The 22,594-nt window shown below is 40.8% G+C and overlaps 3 protein-coding genes across 11 annotated transcripts; all 3 read left to right on the forward strand.

The window, feature by feature from the left end:
- The first annotated feature begins 1,486 nt into the window (after window positions 1–1,486).
- Window positions 1,487–6,177, forward strand: LOC107277659 (disease resistance protein RGA5-like). Of its 8 annotated transcripts, none has more exons than XR_001541400.3 (5): window positions 1,487–1,736; window positions 1,897–1,954; window positions 2,062–2,946; window positions 3,273–5,394; window positions 5,491–6,177. XR_001541400.3 is itself a non-coding variant. In XM_015761498.3 (4 exons), exons 3-4 carry the CDS (start codon window positions 2,114–2,116, stop codon window positions 5,248–5,250), a joined length of 2,811 nt encoding a protein of 936 aa, XP_015616984.1. In that variant the 5' UTR covers window positions 1,487–1,736; window positions 1,897–1,954; window positions 2,062–2,113; the 3' UTR covers window positions 5,251–6,177. The 8 variants fall into 8 exon arrangements, 4 of the variants coding, with proteins under 4 accessions (XP_015616984.1, XP_015616987.1, XP_015616985.1 ...); XR_001541402.3 differs by having other exon boundaries at window positions 3,273–5,305; window positions 5,792–6,177; XR_010737599.1 differs by having other exon boundaries at window positions 1,487–1,731.
- An 87-nt stretch (window positions 6,178–6,264) lies between these two features.
- Window positions 6,265–10,408, forward strand: LOC4350965 (disease resistance protein RGA5-like). Of its 2 annotated transcripts, XM_015761497.3 has the most exons (5): window positions 6,265–6,451; window positions 6,598–6,696; window positions 6,840–6,904; window positions 7,042–7,965; window positions 8,188–10,408. In XM_015761497.3, the coding sequence occupies exons 4-5, from the start codon at window positions 7,094–7,096 to the stop codon at window positions 10,253–10,255; spliced, it is 2,940 nt and encodes a 979-aa protein (XP_015616983.1). In that variant the 5' UTR covers window positions 6,265–6,451; window positions 6,598–6,696; window positions 6,840–6,904; window positions 7,042–7,093; the 3' UTR covers window positions 10,256–10,408. The 2 variants fall into 2 exon arrangements, with proteins under 2 accessions (XP_015616983.1, XP_015616982.1); XM_015761496.3 differs by having other exon boundaries at window positions 6,329–6,904.
- Window positions 10,409–10,535: 127 nt separating this feature from the next.
- On the forward strand, window positions 10,536–11,897 carry LOC107275276 (BTB/POZ and MATH domain-containing protein 1-like). Its single transcript, XM_015760860.3, has 2 exons — window positions 10,536–11,018; window positions 11,082–11,897. Exons 1-2 carry the CDS (start codon window positions 10,536–10,538, stop codon window positions 11,676–11,678), a joined length of 1,080 nt encoding a protein of 359 aa, XP_015616346.2. The 3' UTR covers window positions 11,679–11,897.
- Window positions 11,898–22,594: the final 10,697 nt, after the last annotated feature.

Raw genomic sequence — 22,594 nt, forward strand, 5'->3', positions numbered from 1 at the left:
TGTTACCAACCGGTACTAAAAATACATATTTAGTACCGATATTTTTAGTACCGGTTGGTAACACCAATCCGGACGAAACATATTTTTTTAAGTACCGGTTGGTGTTGCAACACCCATCGGTACTAAAGATGGCTTCAGGATTAATTAAAAAGAAAACATCTCTATCCAAGTCAGATGTGTGTAGAAAGTTGGATTGTAATGCACGTGAGGGTTAAGGTGAGAGATCTTAAATTTGAATCCCATATCCCACATTTTTTTTTTGACTTTGTATGTGTCGAGGAGTGATACTTATAGACCGGATAATTAGGGTATTGAGGTACGTTGGAATGAGGATATACGTAATTCGACATTAAGCAAACAGAAGACAAGGATTATACTGGTTCAGGCCCCTTATTAGGTAGCCATAGTCCAGTTTATATACGTAATTCGTAATCGATGTATTTGACGAGATCTCCCGGCGACTTGACTCCGCGTACTCCGGCTTCGTAGGCTGTGGTAGGTGTGTTGGCGATAAGATTCGATGCCTTGCAACCATCCAAGGGGGTCCCTTTTATACCGTGCATCATCTTGATCTCCAAGTAAGACTCGGAGATATCGGACCTCGTACGATACAATAGAAACTCTATCCACACCGAGTAATACTTGGTTAGTCACCCGACTCATGAGGATACTTTTCATAATTCATATCAAATTCCTATAACACGCACGGAGACAACCTGTGTGCGTGCCGTATTCGTATATTCCATAATCATAGGATGTGAGATATGCCTTATCCGTAATTTTGACAGTAGCCCTCGACTTCAACTTAAATGAATTCATGTTGTTATCCGCGATTGCTCCTGTCAGCGCCTTGTCGTATTTGCTTGGTTGATTCTGGTGTAAGACCGTAGAGACATGGAGTTATCGACAACGCTAAAGGGAGTTCAACGGTCTGAATCATGAATTTAATTTGAAGTCTAAACGACCTCCCGCAACGGGCGCCATAAATTTTCTGCGGCAATATCTCTCCTTTCCTTTGAAATACGAACCGTCAAGTAGTGCGTCTATTTAAGGGGAATTCGGGATCCATTTCAAGGCCGTTTGCCAGGGTGCTTGCAAATTAATAGGGGTAAAAAGGTCTGTCACTAATTTTAAAAGACCATTATTTCTTTTTTATCTATTTCTTTACCGCAAATTCGGTTTCACTAACCGCTGTTAAAAACAGGGGCAAACGTTTTATTCAATTTAAAAAAGCGACAGTAAAAACGAAAACCTAAAAGGATAAAAACGAAGGGGCTTGTTTACTTTGATGCCATTTTCAAACATATTATTTTTTTTACAAAGTTTGCTAAAAAAATATTTACGTTTAGTTTATTGTCAAATTTAATAAAAACATAACAAATCCTGCCAAAATTTAATATGATTTATTTTACCTACAATACGAACAGTCCCGAAATTGTCCAAACATAGTGAGGCCAAAGTGCAATCTACCTTTTTTTTTTCTTTCAATCTCGATGAGCTCGCCGCGCGGGGCAATGGCGCCCGACCGCCGGAGGGCTAGCGGCAACGGCGGCGGTTTGCTCGACGGCGTTCAGCGCCGGTACCCGCATCCCCATGCCCGCCCGCCCCCCCCACAACCGCATGGCGAGCGCGGCCCGATGTGCTGCTGCAGGCAGGCGCGGCAATGGCGGCCACGGTTCCAGCGGCGGCCGGTCCCGACGACCTCACCGCGTGCGAGGCAGCAGCCGAGAGGTCAGGTCTGTCTCTCCCCCTGCGGCGCCACGTAACGTATCCCCCATCACCTCATCCACCACCCACCAAAACGCCCCCCAATTTTTACTTGCTCGCCGCATTGACCAACGACCTAGCTTCTGTTTGGCAGCAGCTTCTCCTCAAATCCTCTTTTTTCTTTTCCAGACCAAGGCGACAAGTCCAATTTCTTGGCAAGTTCAGCGAGTTAGCGTGAGGAGAGGAGGTGCGTACCAATGGCACGAAATGTTCTTTGATTTTTTCGTTTTTTTGTGGCCAAGAACCTGTTCTTGATTTCTCTGGGACACTTTGGATGTCATGTGTATGTAACAGCTCGCAATTGCTTGGGTGGCCCATTGATTCTGCTCAAGATTTTGAGCAGGAGATGGAGGGGAATGGCATCATGGTGAGCGCGGCGACCGGGGCGATGAACTCGCTCCTCGCCAAGCTTGCCGCGCTGCTGGAGGAGGACTACCAGATGCACAAGGGGATGAAGCGCGAGATCGCCTTCCTGAAAGATGAGCTGAGCAGCATGAACGCGCTCCTCGAGGGGCTGGCCGACACGGAGGCGACGCTCGATCCGCAGACGAAGGAGTGGAGGAGCCAGGTGAGGGAGATGAGCTATGACATCGAGGACTGCATCGACGAGTACACGCGCCAGCTCCGCCATGGGCGGCCGCAGAGGCCCGGTGGCAATGGCATCATGGGGTTCTTCAGTGGCTATGTGCAGAAGGTGAAGGACCTTGTCGGTCGGCATGAGATTGCCGAGCAGATTCAGGAGCTCAAGGCTCGGATTGTCGAGGCAGGACAGCGGCGAAAGCGGTACAAGCTTGATTCAGCAGTTAACTGTAAAAGTAATCATGTTGTGCCAATTGATCGTCGGTTGCCTGCGCTGTATGCGGAGTTGGATGCTCTCGTTGGTATTGACGGTCCGAGGGATGAGATCATTAAGTCATTGGATGATGGGGAGCAGAGGATGAAGGTAGTTTCAATTGTGGGTTCAGGAGGATTAGGCAAGAGCACTCTTGCTAATCAGGTGTACCAAAAAATCGGGAACCAATTTGATTGCAAAGCTTTTGTGTCACTTTCGCAGCATCCTGTCATGGGAATGATCTTTGAAACCATACTCTACCAAGTCAATGATGAGGTTGGTACAATCAGATCAGGGGATAAGGAGCAGGTCATCAATGAACTGAGGGCTTTCCTGAAGAACAAGAGGTATTCCAATATGATAAATTTATCCGCTCTAGCTTCAAATACACTAGTAACTTTTATCATTATCTGTATTTGACACCACCAGCTAATAGACTATCTGTTATAATTTACAACATGAAAAGCGGTATCCACCCATGTACCAATCACAAAGACTTTCCTGTAATTGAGAACTTCTATCTTGATAGGAAACAAATTAAAACAAAAAAAAAGAATTTTGCATTTCTAAACAAAATTTGTCACACATTTCATATAATACTATGCATATATTAATCTATAGGCTTTCTTGCAAAAACCTCACCATTGAATTATAACTTTATTTTGTTTCTTAGGTATTTTATTGTGATAGATGACATATGGAGTGCCCAAGCATGGAAGACCATTAGATATTCGTTGCTTGAGAATAATTGTGGCAGTAGAATATTAGTGACAACAAGAATAGGTACTGTTGCAAAGTCATGTTCCTCCCCTTGCCTTAATCTTGTATATGAACTAAGAGTGCTGAGCGAAGATGACTCTAAAAGGTTATTTTTCAGAAGAATTTTTGGTTCTGAAGATAAATGCCCTCATCAATTGAAAGATATTGCAGTTGAAATTGTGAGGAAATGTGGTGGTTTACCATTGGCAATAATTTCTATGGCTAGTTTGTTGACTACTAAATCATATGTAAGAGCAGAGTGGTTCAAGGTGCGGGATTCAATTGGTTCAGGAATTGAGAAAAATTCTGATGTGGAGGAGATGAACATGATATTATCTCTGAGTTATTATGATCTTCCTCATCATTTAAGGACTTGTTTATTGTATCTAAGTATGTTTCCAGAGGATTATGTGATCAACAGGGACTATCTGGTAAGAAGGTGGGTAGCAGAAGGATTCATCAAGGCTAATGGTGGAAGAACTTTTGAGGAAGAAGGTGAATGCTATTTTAATGAACTTATAAACAGAAGCATGATCCAACCAGTACATACCCAGTACGATGGTAGAGTTTATTCATGTAAGGTGCATGATATGATACTTGATCTCATTATATCAAAAGCAACTGAAGAAAATTTTGTTACTATCGTTACTGACAGAAAACAAATGTTGGTCTCAAAAGACAAAGTTCACCGACTCTCATTTTACAACTATGGTCAAGAAGATGTGACATTATATTCCATGGTTACTACTCATGTTCGATCCTTGAATATATTTAGATACAGTGAACAAATGCCTCCTCTTTCTAATTTCCCAGCCTTGAGAATGCTGGATCTAGATGGAAATAACAATTTGGAAAGCAGTTATCTTGAGGATATTGGGAAGTTATTTCAGTTGAGGTACCTACGGATTAGAGCAAGTAATATTTCTCTCCCAGATCAAATAGGTGAGCTGCAGTTTTTGGTAATACTGGATCTTCTCAACTGTATTGGTATAAGCAAATTGCCAGCAAGCATCGTGATACTTCGACATTTAAAATGTTTAGTTGTTCATCGTGTTGAGTTGCCAGATGGAGTTGGGAACTTGCAAGCTTTAGAGTATATGTCACTTGTGGTTGTAGACTACAGTACCTCTGTAAGTTCATTACAGGAGCTGGGCACTTTGACCAAATTGAGAACCCTTGGATTGGATTGGCGCATAGGTGATTTCCACAAGGAAAAACTTACATACGCGGATAATTTTGTTTCATCACTTGGAAAACTCGGTAGATCTAACCTACAGTATTTGACTCTCATCAGTCCATGGTCCCTTGATTTTTTATTGGATTCTTGGTCCCCACCTCCTCATCTCCTTCAGAGGTTAGGAATCACAGGTTGGTATCTCAGTAGGATTCCAGTGTGGATGGCCTCACTGGCCGACCTCACGTACCTAGATATCGAGGTTAAAGTCAGACAAGAAACCCTCCAGATCCTTGGGAATTTTCCAGCTTTGCAGTTTCTGGAATTATACTCAAATGCAGCAGACTACGGTGATAGGTGGCTCACTGTCAGCAACTGTGGATTTCGGTGCCTGCAGAAGTTCAAATTTGTCCACTGGATGAATCTTGTGTTTGAGGAAGGAGCCATGCCAATGCTTGAGACTCTTGAATTCCAAATAATAGCACATGAGGCACGGACTGAATGTGGATTTGGTCCTCCTGATCTCGGTATCTGCCACCTCTCTTCCATCAGGAACCTCATCATCAATATATACTGCGAGTGTGCAAGAATTGAAGATGTGGAGGCATTAGAGGCTGCTATCTGGCTTGCAGCCAGTACTCTTCCTAACCATCCTACACTAACTTTACACAGATTTCGTGAAGCAGAGATGGTAAAGAATAACCAGGGTAACCTGTAGGACAAGAAGCAACTTAAAAGCTCTGGCTAACCCTGCATCTGCAATTGTAATCAAGGTACCTATTTAATAGTGACTGCTCATTAGAACGATATTCTGTTGATGATACACATGGGACTTCAAACGGTGACTTTTGATTATTTCCAGGTAAAGCGGATTAGTTAGTTAGTCATGTTAGCAGTTGCTGGTGGAACTAGACTTTAAATTTATTTTTCATTTATAAGTTTAAGCTCTTGCTTGCAGTTGCACTAGCTCAGTTAACTGGCGAACTGAAACTTCCAACTTCCAGGATGAATGCACGTAATAACTGTCTCTATTTTGTTGACTGCCATAGACGACTCACACCTCTGTTACCAACTCTTATTTAATACTCTTGGGTTCTAGTTCAGTTTTCACATATTTGATTTCTGTAATGTAGCAATGTCCATTTGTAATTTGTACTGAGTTAGAAAAACTGGCTTATGACCGAATTCTTCCAAAACAAGAAATGATATGTTGTTCAATTTTTTTTTTGACGTGAGATGTTCCTGTTCAATTGTTTCAGATCACAATTCACAACACTCAACACAGAAGTGGATTTAGGTCAAACAGTTAGTTCTAACTTCTAAACCCCAGTGTATGTACAACATATCGACAGACAGAATACTGCATGGCTGATTCAACACTCCTGAACAATGGAGCGAATGCCACAAGTGTGCCTTTATTCTTCAGAATGGAATATGGGAGTCCATCAGCTGTCCTTTTATGCAAATAGGCAACCAGTCGATTACTATGAACTCTGTACTTCTTTTGTATTCTATTCAGCAACCAGGATTTATGTATTTTCCTGACATTTGTCTTACTTTGATGTCAACATGATGTTTGAAACTTGAACCGCTGTTTCTTGTGTAATTAGCCTTAAAAAGTCTAAATTTCATTTTATTTGATATATACACTTGTGTAGCATTACAGATATATGCAACCTAATAATCAAGATTACTGGATCTGGGGGCTTGTTTATAACACTTCAAACTTGCTCCTATATCAATCTTGCATAATTTTATCTATGAAAATACTGATTTTTTTTGTTTACATCTAGGCAGCAAAGGTACATGCATGCCTGGTTTTACTTAAGATTTCTTGGTTTAACTTTCAGATCATACTTTCTTTTGGCTCCTTTATATGATTCTTGGTGGCTGTATCTGTATGCACCTTGATTCAGAAGGCAAGAGTGTACTCTTCTGTCATATAAGTAAAATACATTTCTTTGCGTGGCAGTATTAGCAGTTAAGCTTGCAGTTAATTCTGGAAACTCAAGTGTTTCTGTTGTTATCAACAACTCTTCTGATGTCCTGATATTTCACAGAACAGGTGACACTGACGCCACAATGTGGACAAGTTGGCCTGGTGATTGACAAAGATGCTTCAGCAGCACATGACATGAGTGGCTTTGGCCTACTGACATGACATGTGGGTCCCACCTGCTGCCCTGCAAATTCCTCAGCTCACCTTCCAGTGAATTACTCCAGTCGCTTTCACCAATAATTAGTCAACTAAACCGTGTTTCCTTCTTGCATCTCCTCCACTTGCAACTTTCTCATTGCCCATTGCAGAGAGGTTTGCACATCTCCATGAACTCCTGGTAGTCTGAAGCCAAGAGCAGGAAGACACAGGGAAGGTATATTTTCTTGATCTCTCATTAACATGGTTAGATGTTTGTAATATTCAGAGATCTGAACTTTCAGCATCCTTGGCATAAACAAGATAGTGTTATGCCAACTGATAATTGCTTTCAACTTCATTGTTTCTGAACAGGATTGACCTCAGGTGCAAACTCGTCCAAGAGTGCAGAAGACCAGCAGAGGCGATGGATGGGTTCATGGTGAGCGTCGCCACGGGGGCGATGAACTCCCTAATCGACAAGCTCACCACGCTGCTGGGTCAGGAATTCAGGCTGCACAAGGGGGTACAGCGCGACATCGCCTTGTTGAATGGTGAGCTGAGCTGCATGAATGCTCTGCTGGAGAAACTGGCCGGCATGGAGGTGCTTGACCCCCAGATGGAGGAGTGGAGGAACCAAGTGAGGGAGATGGCCTACGACATCGAGGATTGCATCGACAGGTACATCTACCAGCTACACTACGAGCCACAGAGACCTACTGGAATTGTGGGATTCTTCCATGACTATGTTCACAAGGTGAAGGAGCTGCTAGCTCGACGCGAGGTCGCTCAGCAGATAAAAGTTCTCAAGGATGACATTGTTGAGGCAAGCCACAGAAGGAAGAGGTACAAGATTGATCCTGAATTGTACTCTGAAACCACAAATGTGGTGCCCATTGATCCTCGATTACCTGCACTCTATGTTGAGGCATCGAATCTAGTTGGTATTGATATTCCAAGGGATCAGCTGATTAACCTGGTAGATGATGGTGATCAGTCATTCAAGGTGATTTCAATTGTAGGAGTTGGAGGCTTAGGCAAAACTACCCTTGCAAATGAAGTTTACAAAAAAACTGGTGGGCGATTTGATTGTCAGGCTTTTGTGTCGGTCTCCCAGAAGCCTGATGTAAAGAAGATTTTACGGAGCATAATTTGTCAAATCATGGAACCATACCATGCTAGCACAAATCCAGATAAAGCTGTAATTTCTCAAATCAAGAAGCAAGATTACAGTAGCACAGAATCTGGTGATGTGGAGTGGCTCATAAACATACTGAGGGTTTTCCTGAAGGACAAGAGGTAAGCTCTCTGTTTCAAATTACGTGCCATTTAGCATTAACTCTGTTTGAATTTACATGTCATTCTACCAGTAGGCAAAATTGTAATTTCATTGCAACATTATGTCAGTGATTGATGTACATGTTGTGCACATAAATAGATTAGAGAATAAGTATGTACAGTAGGCCATACTTATGTCAGTGATTTGTTCCATATTAAATCGTTGTATCTCTCATTTGCTAGGTATTTGATCGTAATTGATGATATATGGAGCACGCAAGAATGGATGACCATTAAATTTGCCTTGTTTGAGAATACTTGTGGTAGCAGGATACTAGTGACAACAAGAATTTTTACTGTTGCCAAGTCATGTTGCTCCCCTGATCATGGTACAGTTTATGAATTAAGGCCACTAAGTGAAGCTGACTCCATGTGTCTATTCTTCAGAAGAATTTTCGGCTCAGAAGATCTATGCCCAGTTAACCTTAAAGATGTTTCAACTGAAATTATAAAAAAGTGTGGTGGTCTGCCATTGGCAATTATTACTATGGCTAGCCTATTGGCTGATAAATCAGATAGAAGAGAAGAATGGGTTCGCATTCGGAATTCAATTGGTTCAGGACTCGAGAAAAAAAACGATCTGGAGGTAATGAGAAGTATTTTATCCCTTAGTTACAGTGATCTCCCCCTCCATTTGAAGACATGCTTGTTATATCTAAGCATTTATCCAGAAGATTATAAGATAAATATGCATCAGCTGGTAAGGAGGTGGATAGCAGAAGGGTTCATCAAGGACAAAAGTGGGATAAATTTAATGGTGGAAGGGAAATGCTATTTTAATGAACTTATAAACAGAAGTATGATCCAGCCAGTAGATATTGGGATTGATGGTCAACCAAAGGCTTGCCGTGTGCATGATATGATTCTTGATCTCATCGTATCCAAGGCAGTAGATGAAAATTTTTCGACTTCCATTGGTGATGAAACACATAGATTGGCATCTCAAGCTAAGATTCGCCGACTCTCTGTTGACTACTCTGGGCAAGAAGTTTCTGTATCATGGCCATCCCTGATGTTAGCTCATGTTCGATCCCTTAGCATATTTGGATACTCTGAACAAATGCCTCCTATTTCAGAATTCAAAGCTTTAAGAGTGTTGGATCTAGAGAGCAGTGTGAAATTGCAAAACTCTGATCTTAACAACGTGGTGGATCTATTTCAGTTAAGGTACTTACGGATTGCAGCCAGTAGAATCACACATCTTCCAGAACAAATTGGGGAGCTTCAGTTTCTCAAAACATTGGACCTGCGTCGTACATGGATAAGAAAATTGCCAGCAGGCATTGTCAAATTGCGACGGTTGAGCTGTTTTTCTGCTAATGGTGCACAGTTACCTGACGGAGTCGGAAAAATGCAATCTCTACAGGAACTGTCAGGTATAACCGTGTACGACGAATGCTCAACAAATTCTTTGCTGGAGCTGGGAAATTTGAACAGCCTGAGAACTCTCAAGCTAACTTGGTACATTCGCGAATCGCGCAAGGATAGAACACATTATACTGATAGCTTGGCTTCATCACTTGGCAAACTTGTCAGTTCCAGCCTTGAATCATTGAGCATTATCAATGGACCTTTTTCTGGTTACATCCCCTTTGATTCTTGGTCTTGGTCATCATCTCCTCATCTCCTGCAGGAATTATACATTCCGAAATGCTGTTTCCAAAGGATCCCAGATTGGATGGCTTCAATGAATAATCTCTACAGGCTATGCATCAGGTCTAAGCAAGTGACAAAGCAAATCCTCCAGATCCTTGGAGACTTGCCTGCATTGCTAGACCTGGAGCTGCGTTCAGAATCAGATGATCCCATGGAAATTCTCATTATCAGCAAATGCATATTCCGATGCCTGAAGATCTTCCGTCTGTATGGATCGTTCGTCGGCCTGATCTTCGAGGATGGATCCATGCAGAAGGTCAGAGAAATCTCGGTTGTTGTTAGAGCACACAAGGCAAAATCTGCATTCGCTGATCATCCTGATCTTGGCATTCGCAACCTCACCTCTCTTATGGATCTCAATGTATGGATTAATTGCGAGGGAGCTAGGGTTCAAGAGGTGAAGGTGTTGGAAGCTGCCATTGCAGATGCAACCGCTCTACTTCCCAACCATCCGACACCACATTTCTTCAGAGAAAATGAAGAAAATATGGTGAAAGATTATCTTCCCAACCATCCGACACCACATTTCTTCAGAGAAAATGAAGAGAAGATGGTGAAAGATGAAGCACACATGCAGGAGAAAATGTTCGAGTAGGACCTGAAGATTCAAGGATTCATTTCTACAGATAAACATAGAGGTTAAGATAAGTTTTTGTTGGATAATATCATATCAGTAAATTAGTTGGAAACCGAAGTCATAAACTTGAAATCCAAGATACGATCATAATCTTTATTTTTTTAGTTGTAATCTTTGAGTCAGAATCTCCATAACCACCAAAAAATTATCTGAACCGTAAAAATCTCTACAATTTGCTGCCAACATATCATATCATCATTGGCTGATCGATCTGTAGTACGTTCCAAACTCTCGTCTCATGTCGTGTGCTTCGCTGCTCTCCGCCGCCATCCGCCGCGGCGTCGCCGGCTGCCGTGCCTCGCCGCCGTCCGCCTCCGCCATCGTGTCGCGGCCGGCGACCGGGTCCCACATCCTCAGGATCGACGGGTACACCAACACGAAGAGCATCCTCGCCACCGGCGAGTCCGCCACGTCGAGGAGGTTCGCCGTCGGCGGCCACAGCTTCGTCATGCGATACTACCCCAACGGCCTCGACGACGGCTGCGCCGACTCCATCTCCCTCTTCGTCGACGTCGCCGGCGGCGGCGGCTGCGGCCGGAGCGGCATCGCCGGCCATGCCCGGTTCAGCGTGCTCGACCACGCCGGCTCGCCGGCGCGCCGCACCGACGACGCCTCGTCGGAGGTGGTGGATTTCAGGACGCACTTCTCCGGCCAGAGGAGCCTCATCACGAGGGACGAGCTCGAGAGGTCGCCGGACATCCTCAGGGACGACCGCTTCGCCGTCCGCTGCGACCTCACCGTCATGGACGAACACCTGCTCACCGTCGATCTGGATCATCACTAGGCTCTCGCCGCCGGCGCCGACGCTGGCGTCGTCGTGCCGCCGTCCGACCTGCACCGGCACCTCGCTGAGCTCCTCTGGAGCAAGGAAGGCGCCGACGTCGTCATCGAGCTAGACGGCGGCGACGGCGAGACGACGACGTTCCACGCGCACCGGTGGGTGCTCGCGGCGAGGTCACCCGTACTCAAGGCCAAGCTCTCCGCCTCGCCGTCGTCGCCGGCGACGCTGCGGCTCGCCGCCATGGACGCCGACGCGTTCAGGGCGCTGCTCCACTTCATCTACACCGACACGCTGCCCGACGACGACGACGATGACGACGCCATGGCGCGGCGGCTGCTCGCCGCGGCGGACGCGTACGGGATGGAGAGGCTGAGGCTGATCTGCGAGGACAGGCTGCGCCGCCGCGTCGCCATGGGCAACGTCGCCGTGACGCTGGCGCTGGCGGAGCAGCACCATTGCCGCGCGCTCAAGGAGGCTTGCGTCGAGTTCTTGTCTTCTCCGGGCAACCTCAAGGCGGCCATGGCTACCGATGGCTTCGAGCATCTGAAGGCAACATGTCCTTCAGTTTTGACTGAACTCGTCATGAAACAATTAGTTTAGCTAGATTTTTAATTAGTGGGTATTAAGTCAAACTAGTTTCTGCAAAATTGGTCATTAGTGTTAGTGTCAAAGTAATCTCACCGAGTCATTGTGTTTATTATAGAAAATGCATGGCCGAGTTTTCTTTCTCATATGTAATCTCTGTCAATCCAAATTAAATTCTTTCCCAGGTCGTCAAAAGTTTTCTAATTGATATTTTTGTTTGGTCGAGTTTAGTCAAGTACTAAATGCATAAGTAGTAGATAGCTAGAAAGTAGAAACACAGTTTCTATAGTTAGACTTGGAGTTGGACTCAACTCCACCGAGTGAATTTCACATAATCTGAACCGTTTGCCTTTTTCTAGGGTCCCTAAGCCAGGGTTCTTCTTTAGTCTCTACTAATACTATTGTCAATAGAAGCCACGTATTAAATAAGAAAATAACTTGATCAGAGGATCAAACTGTACTAAGACGGCAATCAATACCAAGTTAACCAAATAATCACTTGATACCAAATTAACCAAATAATCACTTATTAAATAAGGAAATTACTTGATTAGAGGATCAAACTGTACTACTAATTAACACGGCAATCAATATTGTAACAAGGTGGCTCAATTGAGATCAATATTAGACTGGAAAGGTGCACAACTGCATATATATATATACACGGACATTCAGTTCAACTCATGCAAGTACTGGTATAGATGAATCGATCCATGCTTCAATTCAAAAGGATTAATTTTCAGAGATTCCGATCGATCGAGAGATAGAGCAAATGTAGGCTTGGGAAGCATCGAGAACATGTGCTGCAGTTAAGATTCTTTTCTACTCCCTCCGTTTCGAAATGTTTGACACGTTGACTTTTTAGCATATATTTGACCGTTCGTCTTATTCAAAAACTTTCGTGAAATATGTAAAATTATATGCCTACATAAAAATATATTTAACAATGAATTAAATGATAGGAAAAGAATTAATAATTACTTAAATTTTTTGAATAAGACGAACGGTCAAACATGTGGTAAAAAGTCAACGGCGTCAGAACGGAGGGAGTACTAGCTAGCTGCCTTAGAGTCCCAAGTCGCATGTCTTTTAGTACTGCGTGATTCCAGTTTGAAATTACCTACTACTCCTTCCATTTTTTATTCCAGTTTTTAGTACGTGTTTGATCATTCGTCTTATTCAAAAAAAATTAAGTAATTATTTATTATTTTCATATCATTTGATTCATTGTTAAATATACTTTCATGTGCACATATAGTTTTACATATTTCACAAAGTTTTTTGAATAAGACGAACGGTCAAATATGTGCTAAAAAGTTAACGGTGTCAAATATTTTGAAACGGAGGGAGTATTTGATAGACGCTTCATGCCTGCACTTGAACGTAATGACTAATCTAATACTTTCAGAATATAAAAAAGTGTAACTTTTGTTTTTATACGTTGCAACTTTTAGATTGGTTTGCATTTTATATTCTGCATTAAATTAACTAGTTAGAAATCCATCTACTCTAAGTCTCAACATTACTATACTTTTTTGTGTCAAAAGAATATTTCTGTATTAAAAAGCGTAAAAATATCTCTAGCCTTTTCTCATAAATACACCTAATTAATAACTACGAAAGCGTACGGAAACTATTTTCGCAGATGAGAGCACTTATGAACCGTCTAAAATCTAAGGAGGGTCTTGTCCAGAAATTAAATATCAATTTTGTAGTGGTAGCGATTGATGTGGTAATATAAGTAGGTATAATCCATTAAGTTGGAAAAAAAAGTGGTCTAGATAGATTTACTACCGGTGAAAAGCATTATAAAACAACTCTCCTTACATTAATTTGCTTTAGCTAAATGGGAGAGGAAACCAAATTAAACTAATATAGCCACGTATAATTAAACTCGGGAAATAACTTTTTTTTTAGAGGAACTCAGGAAATAACTTGATCAGAGGATCAACCTGTAGTGTGTACTGACACAGCAATTAATCAATGTGACAAGATGTTTCAATTCAGGTCAATATATATACGCCGTGTTTAGGGCCCGTTTAGATCCCAAAAAGTTTTTCCTAAAAACATCATATCAAATCTTTGGACACATGTATGGAGTATTAAATATAGATAAAAAGAAAAACTAATTACACAGTTATGGGGGAAATCGTGAGACGAATCTTTTAAGCCTAATTAGTCCGTGATTAGCCATAAGTGCTACAGTAATCCACATGTACTAATGATGGCTTAATTAGTCTCAAAAGATTCGTCTCGCGGTTTCCCGGCGAGTTCTGAAATTAGTTTTTTCATTCGTGTCCGAAAACCCCTTCCAACATCCGGTCAAACGTCCGATATGACACCAAAAAATTTCCTTTTCCCCAACTAAACAGGGTCTTAGTTCCAAAATAATTCTTCAAACTTCCAACTTTTCCATCACATCAAAACTTTCCTACATACATAAACTTTCAACTTTTTCGTCACATCGTTTCAATTTAAACCAAACTTTCAATTTTAGTGTGAACTAAACACAGCCATACACCGGAGACAAGGTGGGAAGGTGCTTGACTGCACATATACACATATGCCTCAATTCAGAAGGTTTGATTTTTAGATATTCCGATCGAGAGACAGCATGAGCTGGGTAGACCGATCGAGAAAGTGTGCATCGTAAATCAATGAAGCCACCGTGTGTCTCTATTACCATGCGCTGGCACTCGACAACAATATTGTTACCGTGTGTTTATTTGTTGAGGGATTTTACGATATTTGTGAGGTACAAGGAGGTGGGGCGACGTGAGCCGTTGATCTGCGAGGGGCAAGGTATGGAAAGAAAATATTGTAATAGGTGGCATTAATGTAAATATGATGTTATTAGAATGCCAAATGTGTCTTTTACACATATGAAAAGGTATGAGAAGGTATCGAAGGAATTAGCTTGTAGCCTGTTGCGTTGCATTGTTCTTAGATACGTTCTGTTCGTACGTAAGGTTTACGTGTTCTTCGATAAGTTGAAAGGTGGAGAATTGAGGGCTGGCGGTGGACGTGTGGCCGGAGGCGGTGGTTGGAGGGAGGGGCGGCGGAGGAAGAGGACCCGGAGGAAGTGGTCCAGGACTGCCTATGTTCGCCGGAGCTAGAAGCGGCCGCACGGTCTCGATCTATTAGACGATTGGTTTAGTTTTTTTCGCAAATCTTCCTCATTGAACTTGTTTTGTTCTTGTTAGGTGCGTAAATCTTCTCAATTTGTTGTCCTTTCGATCTTTGATTACATTCATCAAACGATGGATCACCAAATTGCTATGAAAATTAACGACTAACTGGAAATAATTATCAAGATCATGCGAATATGATATGTACCACGTAAATCGGACCAAAGTTTAGAAACCGACGCAAACAGAACGACCGAAGATTGGAAACCGAATAGAAGAGAATGTAATTTTTGTCCCCACCACATAAATCATATTTTACGTTACCTTTAAAAACTACTTACGCAGTACCTTGTGGTACCTTTAAATCCACTTACACCGTACCTTTCGGTACGTCCATACGTTGTTAGACATAATTGCCCTGTTATCAATTACCTTTTAATCCTTAGTACCTTTCTACCTCTGATACCTTTCATAAGGTACCTTTCATCGTGAGCTGTTAGATCTATGCCATTTTAGGAATGCAAACACTGTAAAAGGTCACTTATTTATTTTTTCATGCTCCTGGTACACAGGAGCCTTTCAATCTACTCCCTTCGTCCTTTAAAAAAAACCTAATCCTAGAGATTGGTTTTCAGGATTGGGTTCTTTTGGAACGGAGGGAATAAAGTAGTGGAATGAACGATTATAAATGTAGAATTGGGAAGCATCGAGAACATGTGTGCTGCATTTAGGATTCTTTCCTAGCTGCCTGAAAGTAAATGTGAGCGGCGGGCGAGCAAGCAGGATTTTTTTGCCCGGTTATTCTACTTCTAGCTCATTTTTTTCTCTAGCAAGCGGGAAAATCTTTTGAGCTCACTTGCTTATCCTACCTGGAAGGCCCAAGTCGCATGCTTTTCCTCAACACTGAGTGAATTTCCAGTTTGAAATTACCTATTTGATAGATGCTTCACCTCTGCACACTTGAATATATCATGGCAGGATGGATAACTTGCTGATATGCATTCATAGAAAAAACCAGCTCGAGCTGTTAAGATAGTTGCAGAAGCTACAAGTGCTCCCTTGTATCTATGCCTGATTCCTTTTTATCAATCATTTACCTAAACTTGAATGTGATAATTAACTAGCCTAAAACTTTCAGAATATAAAAAAGCGTAACTTTTGTTTTTATGCATTGCAACTTTTATATTGGTTTGTATTTTATATTCTGCATTAAATTAACTTATAATTCGTAAAACTTTAGTTAGAAATCCATCTACCCTACGTCTCAATATTACCATACTTTTTTGTGTCAAAAGAATATTTCTATACTTTTTAAAAAGCATGAAAATATCTCTAGCTTTTTGCTCATAAATACACCTAATTAATTAACTATGTAAGCGTACGCATAGATATTTTACAACTTTAGATACGGTTTGGCCAGTTAATTTTCTTTTCTTTTGTACTCCATCTCTGCTTCCAAAGTTAATGTCCTGTTGCCTTCTCAAAATTTATATGATCGATATTTTAGTACTTCCAAGTACTTCATCCATCCTAATATATATATAAAAAATGCCTACTCTTTTCATGTTTCATAATTTAAAACACGCATACATGCATGCAATTATTTAGTACCTCTCCCTTCCCTAAAATCATTTTTTAAATCCATCACCTTTAAAACCTCTAATCCTATCGGTGCATGCATTGTCCTTGCATTAATTAGTGGTAGTTGTATCTTATATTCTAGGATTATTATTGAATTGACGAAATAACTTAATATGAGGATCAAACCGTACAACATGAATCAATGGAAGTAGCTGCACCCATGTAAATATATAGTGAGGTGGAGATAAGGTAGAGAGGGTGCACAAGTGCATATGCAGACATTCAGTTCTACTCATGCAATTATAGATGAAACACCATGCTTCAAATTCAGAAGGTTTAACTTTCATAGAGATTTTGAGACATGGCACGAGCTAGCTAGGTAGACTGAATGAATCCAGTTAATTAGCATATATGTAGCCATGTAGATGTAGGATTGGGAAGCATCGAGAAAATGAGCGGCTCATATAACTCCCATATGGACACCTTATTTTTGTTGGGCACTGCATATGATAGGCCAAAGTCGCGTGGCATTCGTCGTCGATATATATGGTGCGTGTTTCTATGTTGAAATAATGCAAGATTCAGAAGGTCGTCGATATATCGCAGGAGATTCCGTGGGATCGTTCTGTAACCTAGTTTGTGAAAACTCGATCTGGTTTTTTCTCTCTTCTCCTAATATGAAATTGTCAGAGCTCCTGTTTTTACCCCTAAGAAAAATAATGCAAGATTGATCAGTGCTTCAGGCATGTTGTTTTGATTATCATGGCAGTTTGGAGATCTTGCTGATGAACTAATTACCAAAAAGCAGCTCGAGCTGTTTAATCAGATGTGAGATAAGAGTGCAGGTGATGTGTGCCATATAGTTTATCGTAAACGCCCCATATATACTCGCAGTACAAAACTACAAATTCACAATCAAGTGTGTGTATGCAGAAATTCAGTTCTTAGACACTCTGAGATCATGCTTCAAACTCAGAAGGTCTAAACTCTTCCTAGAGATTCCCATCTAGACATGGCACGAGCTATATAATTAATTAGACTGAATATGAACCATTTGGCGAAATATGTAGGCTTGGGAAGCATCGATAGCATGCACAGCAGTTAAGACACTTTTCTGGTCACAGTGGCATACGATCATGCTTAGTGATCGATATCCCCATCTAATTAAGTCGCCTGTCTTCCCTCAACACCGCGTGATTCCAGTTCTTCGAATGATGCTTCACGTATGCACTGGATTATATATCCTGGCAGAACTAATGGAGAAATTGCTGATGAATTCATAGCAAAAGCAGATTGAGCTGCTTGCTTGGAATAGGGAGTAGATGAGCCATGTGCTGTTTGTATTAGTTCCTCCTAATTGAACTGTACTCTCGGTACAAATTAAGAATCAGATGCAAGAGATTGATAGGAACATTAAAGCAAATACTATATAGTTGCATGAGATTAAGCGCCCGTATTTATATCTGTGTTCCACGAGCAAAAAGGTAGCTAGTAAAAACTTTCTTTTGATGTGTGTTTATTAAAAGAAACACATGGCTCAATTTTCTTTTTGTCTGTTATCTGTGTCCAAGTTACATTCTTTAATTTAACTAGGAAGATGGCCTGCGCGATACGCGAGCATTTATATTGTTCGAAGATAAGATTTATAGTTTATTTAGAAATTATCTCATAAATAACAGACTAAGGATCGAACAATATCCTTTTAAAATAATTCAGGGGTTCTATTTTTCTAACTTATTGTTGAAGGAAAACACGATGGCCTAGGAGAGCGTCCAGTTTTAGCTCAGTTTTTATTCTTCGTTTTTTTCAGTTTTTATTTTTTTCCTTATCCCCTGGCATTGGCCCTCTGGCCGATTGCGGTGTGTATCTGAACTTTTTTTGACGTGCAATTTTTTTGCGTGTTTGGAAAAAAGGACACCATACATGTCAGCATATGTAGATATTTAGTGTTAAGGTAAAAGGTGCGCCCACACAACCATTCAGTTCTTCAAACTCAGAGAGCTTAATTTTTCTTGGAAATGCATTCTCATGAGTAGATGTCAATATAGTTGACTGGGTGAACCCAAGCACAAATTGTACATTGTAGGCTTGGGAAGCATCAAGAATACGTGCAACATTCCAATTCCCCTTCTGGCCGCCATGATGTGTGAGCTCGCTGCTTGATTTTCCAATGAAGCATACGCTTTGCTTGAAGCATCAGGACTGCAGCTGCTCGTCGCAGCGGAGATGGCGATTGATGGTAGCTTTGGCCTTTAATTTTGAGCAGCTGGAATAAGCAATCCGCACTTTGTTTTGATGGAACGTACTAGATCGTTATGAAGCAGTTAGCCTAATTGGATCTGAATTAGTGGTACTAATTAGTATTAGTTATGCTAATTAGTTGTGGTACCACTGTCAATGTAATCTCACTGAGTCGTTTTGTTGATCATTGATTAGTATTCAGAATTTTTTTAAAACATAATACAAATAATTCAGGTACAAGATTAACGAAAGACTGTGTGACATAATTTAAGATTAACGAAGTCACCACGAGCACCCCAATATAAATGTGACTACTCATATCAAGTCCGAGGCTTGAACCCGGCTGAGCTGGTCTCACCAAAAGAAACTTCACCAATTAAGCTGCGCTTACTTTGCAGAATATTTAGAAATGAATATGCATGGTTTAATAATTTTCTTTATATATTTCGGTTGTTTTAGTCTAGTCCAGTATTAGCTATATATAGAGACATTCACAAAGGATATGAAAACGGGATGAATATATATAAAACCTTCTGAATTTGTAGAATAGTATGAACTGGCCCGATGAATCACATTTCCTAGAGATTCTAAGCGACCTAGCTTGGTAGGATGATAAAATCCAATGCAAGCACATATATAGGCTTGGGAAGTATCAAGAACAAGATTGGCTCAATATAATCAACTCTTGTAGGGCTGCGTGCATGTAAGCTCGTCGCATGAGTGGGCAAATTAAAATTGTATGAGTACTTTTATCGATGAATCAATTTGTTGGCGATGGTTACTGGAGCTCGCGCTTGCTTAGTAAAAGTTGCAGAGGTATACCTTGTGTGTAGTGAGAGAGTATTTTCAACAACTAAGCTAAATTACGTTTAGGAATGTATTTCATACGAATGCTTCAATAAAGTTTTAAAACAATTAGTTAGAAATATTGTGATAATATAAGTTAGTGCACAAACATACTGCTACAAATTCGTTCTACACTAAATAAAAAAAATAAAAACAACAAATTATGTCTGCACTATATATATATAATAGTGCCCAGTTTTTTTTTATTTCCTACTACTTTAAAAAAGGGATTTCGCAAGCGAGCCACATTGACCATCGAGGTGGTTCATGAGGCAAGTCGCTTGTGCAGCTCGTGAGAGGTGGCGGTAAGGACCAACTAAGGAAATAGTTAGCCTCTAAAAATCAGTTTTTTTTCCATGCAATCAACTAAACTGACAACTCGCGAAAATACCATATTTTCGTTGGTGGTTGGTTTATGCTCCCCTATGCCCTAAACCGACTGTCTTTGAAAATAGCCTTCACTATATACATCTTCTTCCTCAAACTCCTCTATTTCAGTTACATTGTTCGTGTGAGCATGGATGAAACCAAACCATGCATGCATTCACAAACTAAAAGGCTTGATTAATATTTATAAAAGATTCTGAGCGACCTATGGCTAGGCAGGATGAGTGAATATGCAAGCACATATGTGGGCTTGGGAAGCGTCGAGAACACCCGTGGCACAACGAACTATCCTTTTGCTGCTTGAGCATTTGTGGTCAGTGCAAAGTCACCTTCAGCGTTGGTACGGCATGATTGTGGCCACGACGCGCGTGTCCATCGAAATTGTGTTTTTTTGGCGTGGCTCAGCTTGTGTTCCCCTGATCTAATCTTATCGAATTGAAGTTGGAGTTACCATTTCGCGTCGATGGTGTGATGACGATCTATGAAGGCGAGTTGTTATTACCGGTGTTCATCGATAAAACCAACATTGTGCTTTTGAGGTTGCTAGTCTTGTTCCTGTGGTTGTATATGTTGACTGGTAGTGTGTTCTTTGTGTCCATGGTTAACTTAATTTAGTCTGGTTTTTCCTAAGGGAATAATAGCTATACGAAACTTAGTCAGAGAGAGGATCAAACCGTACTGACACGGCAATCAATATGAGTAATTACATCCAGGTCAATATATAGACTGGAGAGTACGTGGAGATAATAAGGTGGAAAGGTTCACAACTGCATACCCAAGACATTCAGTTCTGCACTTGTACTCATGGGACAGTATAGATTCATTAAACCAATAATAATGCTTCAAGTTCAAAGGGCGTGAGTGTTTTTAGTTCGGTTCTGAAACCTGAATGTAAACTCTTTGTGAATCCAAACACATGGTATACATATATTTGTGGGCTTGGGAAGCATCGAGAACATGCGACGCAGTGAAGACATTTTTCAGGCAGCAAAAGATATGACAAAGTCGCCTGACTTTCCAGTTGGACCTGATGAACGTCGCAAGGTTTCCAGGCCGACATTGCTACGTGAGATTGATGGATGCTTCACGCAGGTTGTTCTGATTATGTTTAGTATATGGCCGAGTGGATTAACTAGGTGACGAATTAACCAACCAAAATTAAGCTGTTTGATCTCACTACCAGACTTAGCACCTAGCCTGTAGGCACGAAACCCACAGGAAAATACATTTTACCGTCAGAAATTGTTTTTCTGTGGATGGACCGACAGAAATTGCCATCAGAAAAAAGACCACGGACCGACAGCGCTGTGAGAGAAGAGACAAGAGAGTGCAGAGATGATCCGTGCATATATATGCAACATAGCTTCTCATGGGAAGTGCATTTTTGTCCATAGCTCAAGGGGATATCCTCTCGTTATGTGCATGGCGTTCAAAAAGTTATCAAAAATTTTTAAAAAATTATCAAGATAGATCAATATATAATATATCTTTTCACAAATATGCAAGTTAAAATTCGACTTATACAATTCGAAACAAATATAGCAAATTTGACCGTGAATTACACGTTCTTTTCATAGTTAAATTTGTTATTTTTGTTTCTACTTATATAAGTTAAATTTGAATATGCATGTTTGCAAAGTGACATATCACATATTGATTTATCATACTAAATTTTTTTAATTTTTTTATGACTTTTAAGTGACATGTAAAAACGAAGGAATATCCCCTTAAAGATGAATATAGTTTTCCCTTCTCAAGAAAGTAATATTTGTCCCTCAAGAGGACATGCCCTGGTTATGCGCATGGCGTTCAATTAATAAAGATTCCTGGTCACATCAGTAGCAATGTTTCACAGAGTTTAATAAAACTGTGGACATCTCTATACATAACTTTCACAGCCGGGCACATGCTGAACACAAATTTTCAAGTTTCAGAATTTACAGAGTTAATAATAATGTAATGTAAGGTTGCCGTGTTTTATTTCTCTCTTCTATTAATGAATGACAGAGCTCCTGTCTTTTCCCTCAAAAAAGAGGTAAGGTTGCCCATTGATTGATCTTGCAATATTATGCAAAATTATAGTTATGTCACCTGTACGCAAATTTCTTGTCAGATGAGCCATGTGCAACAATACAATTTCACATGAATGAACAGTGTACTCCCAGTACAGAACTACAATCAAGTGTTGAAATTAAATATTGAGATGGATCAAGGAGGCGCATATGCAGAAGCAGTACATTGGTTTATTGGTTCTTGGCGACAAGGGTTTTATTGGTTTTCAGTCGCGGTTTTCCGTAAACCGGTGAAGAGCGGTTTTTATAACGAAAAAGAAAAGGTAAACCTGGTTGTAATTCATGCGGTTTTAGAAGTTCAATACTATCAAATTTCTGGCATTATTGTTTAGGGGATAAATTGGATTAATTAATGCAATATTTCAGGCGGTAAATCGGACCTTTTTAATTAAGAAAGCGTGTCACCCGTTTCATCAGACCGACGGTTGCTGCTGATAACTCCTCGTGTCATCGTGTTAACTACCAAAGGATATTCTAATATATTACCGAAAGATATGAGCAGGCCGAATGCAGAGTTTCGTAGGTTTTTTGTCTGACTAGCACTGCTGAACGTTTCAATATGTATAGAAAAGAGATAAAAGGCGCACAAACTGACCCAAGCCATCTATCTATCTATCTATCTATCTATCTATCTATCTATCTATTATCTATCTATCTATCTATTATCTATCTATTA

This window comes from Oryza sativa, chromosome 11 (genome assembly GCF_034140825.1).
Source record: "Oryza sativa Japonica Group chromosome 11, ASM3414082v1".
Classification (NCBI taxonomy): domain Eukaryota; kingdom Viridiplantae; phylum Streptophyta; class Magnoliopsida; order Poales; family Poaceae; genus Oryza; species Oryza sativa.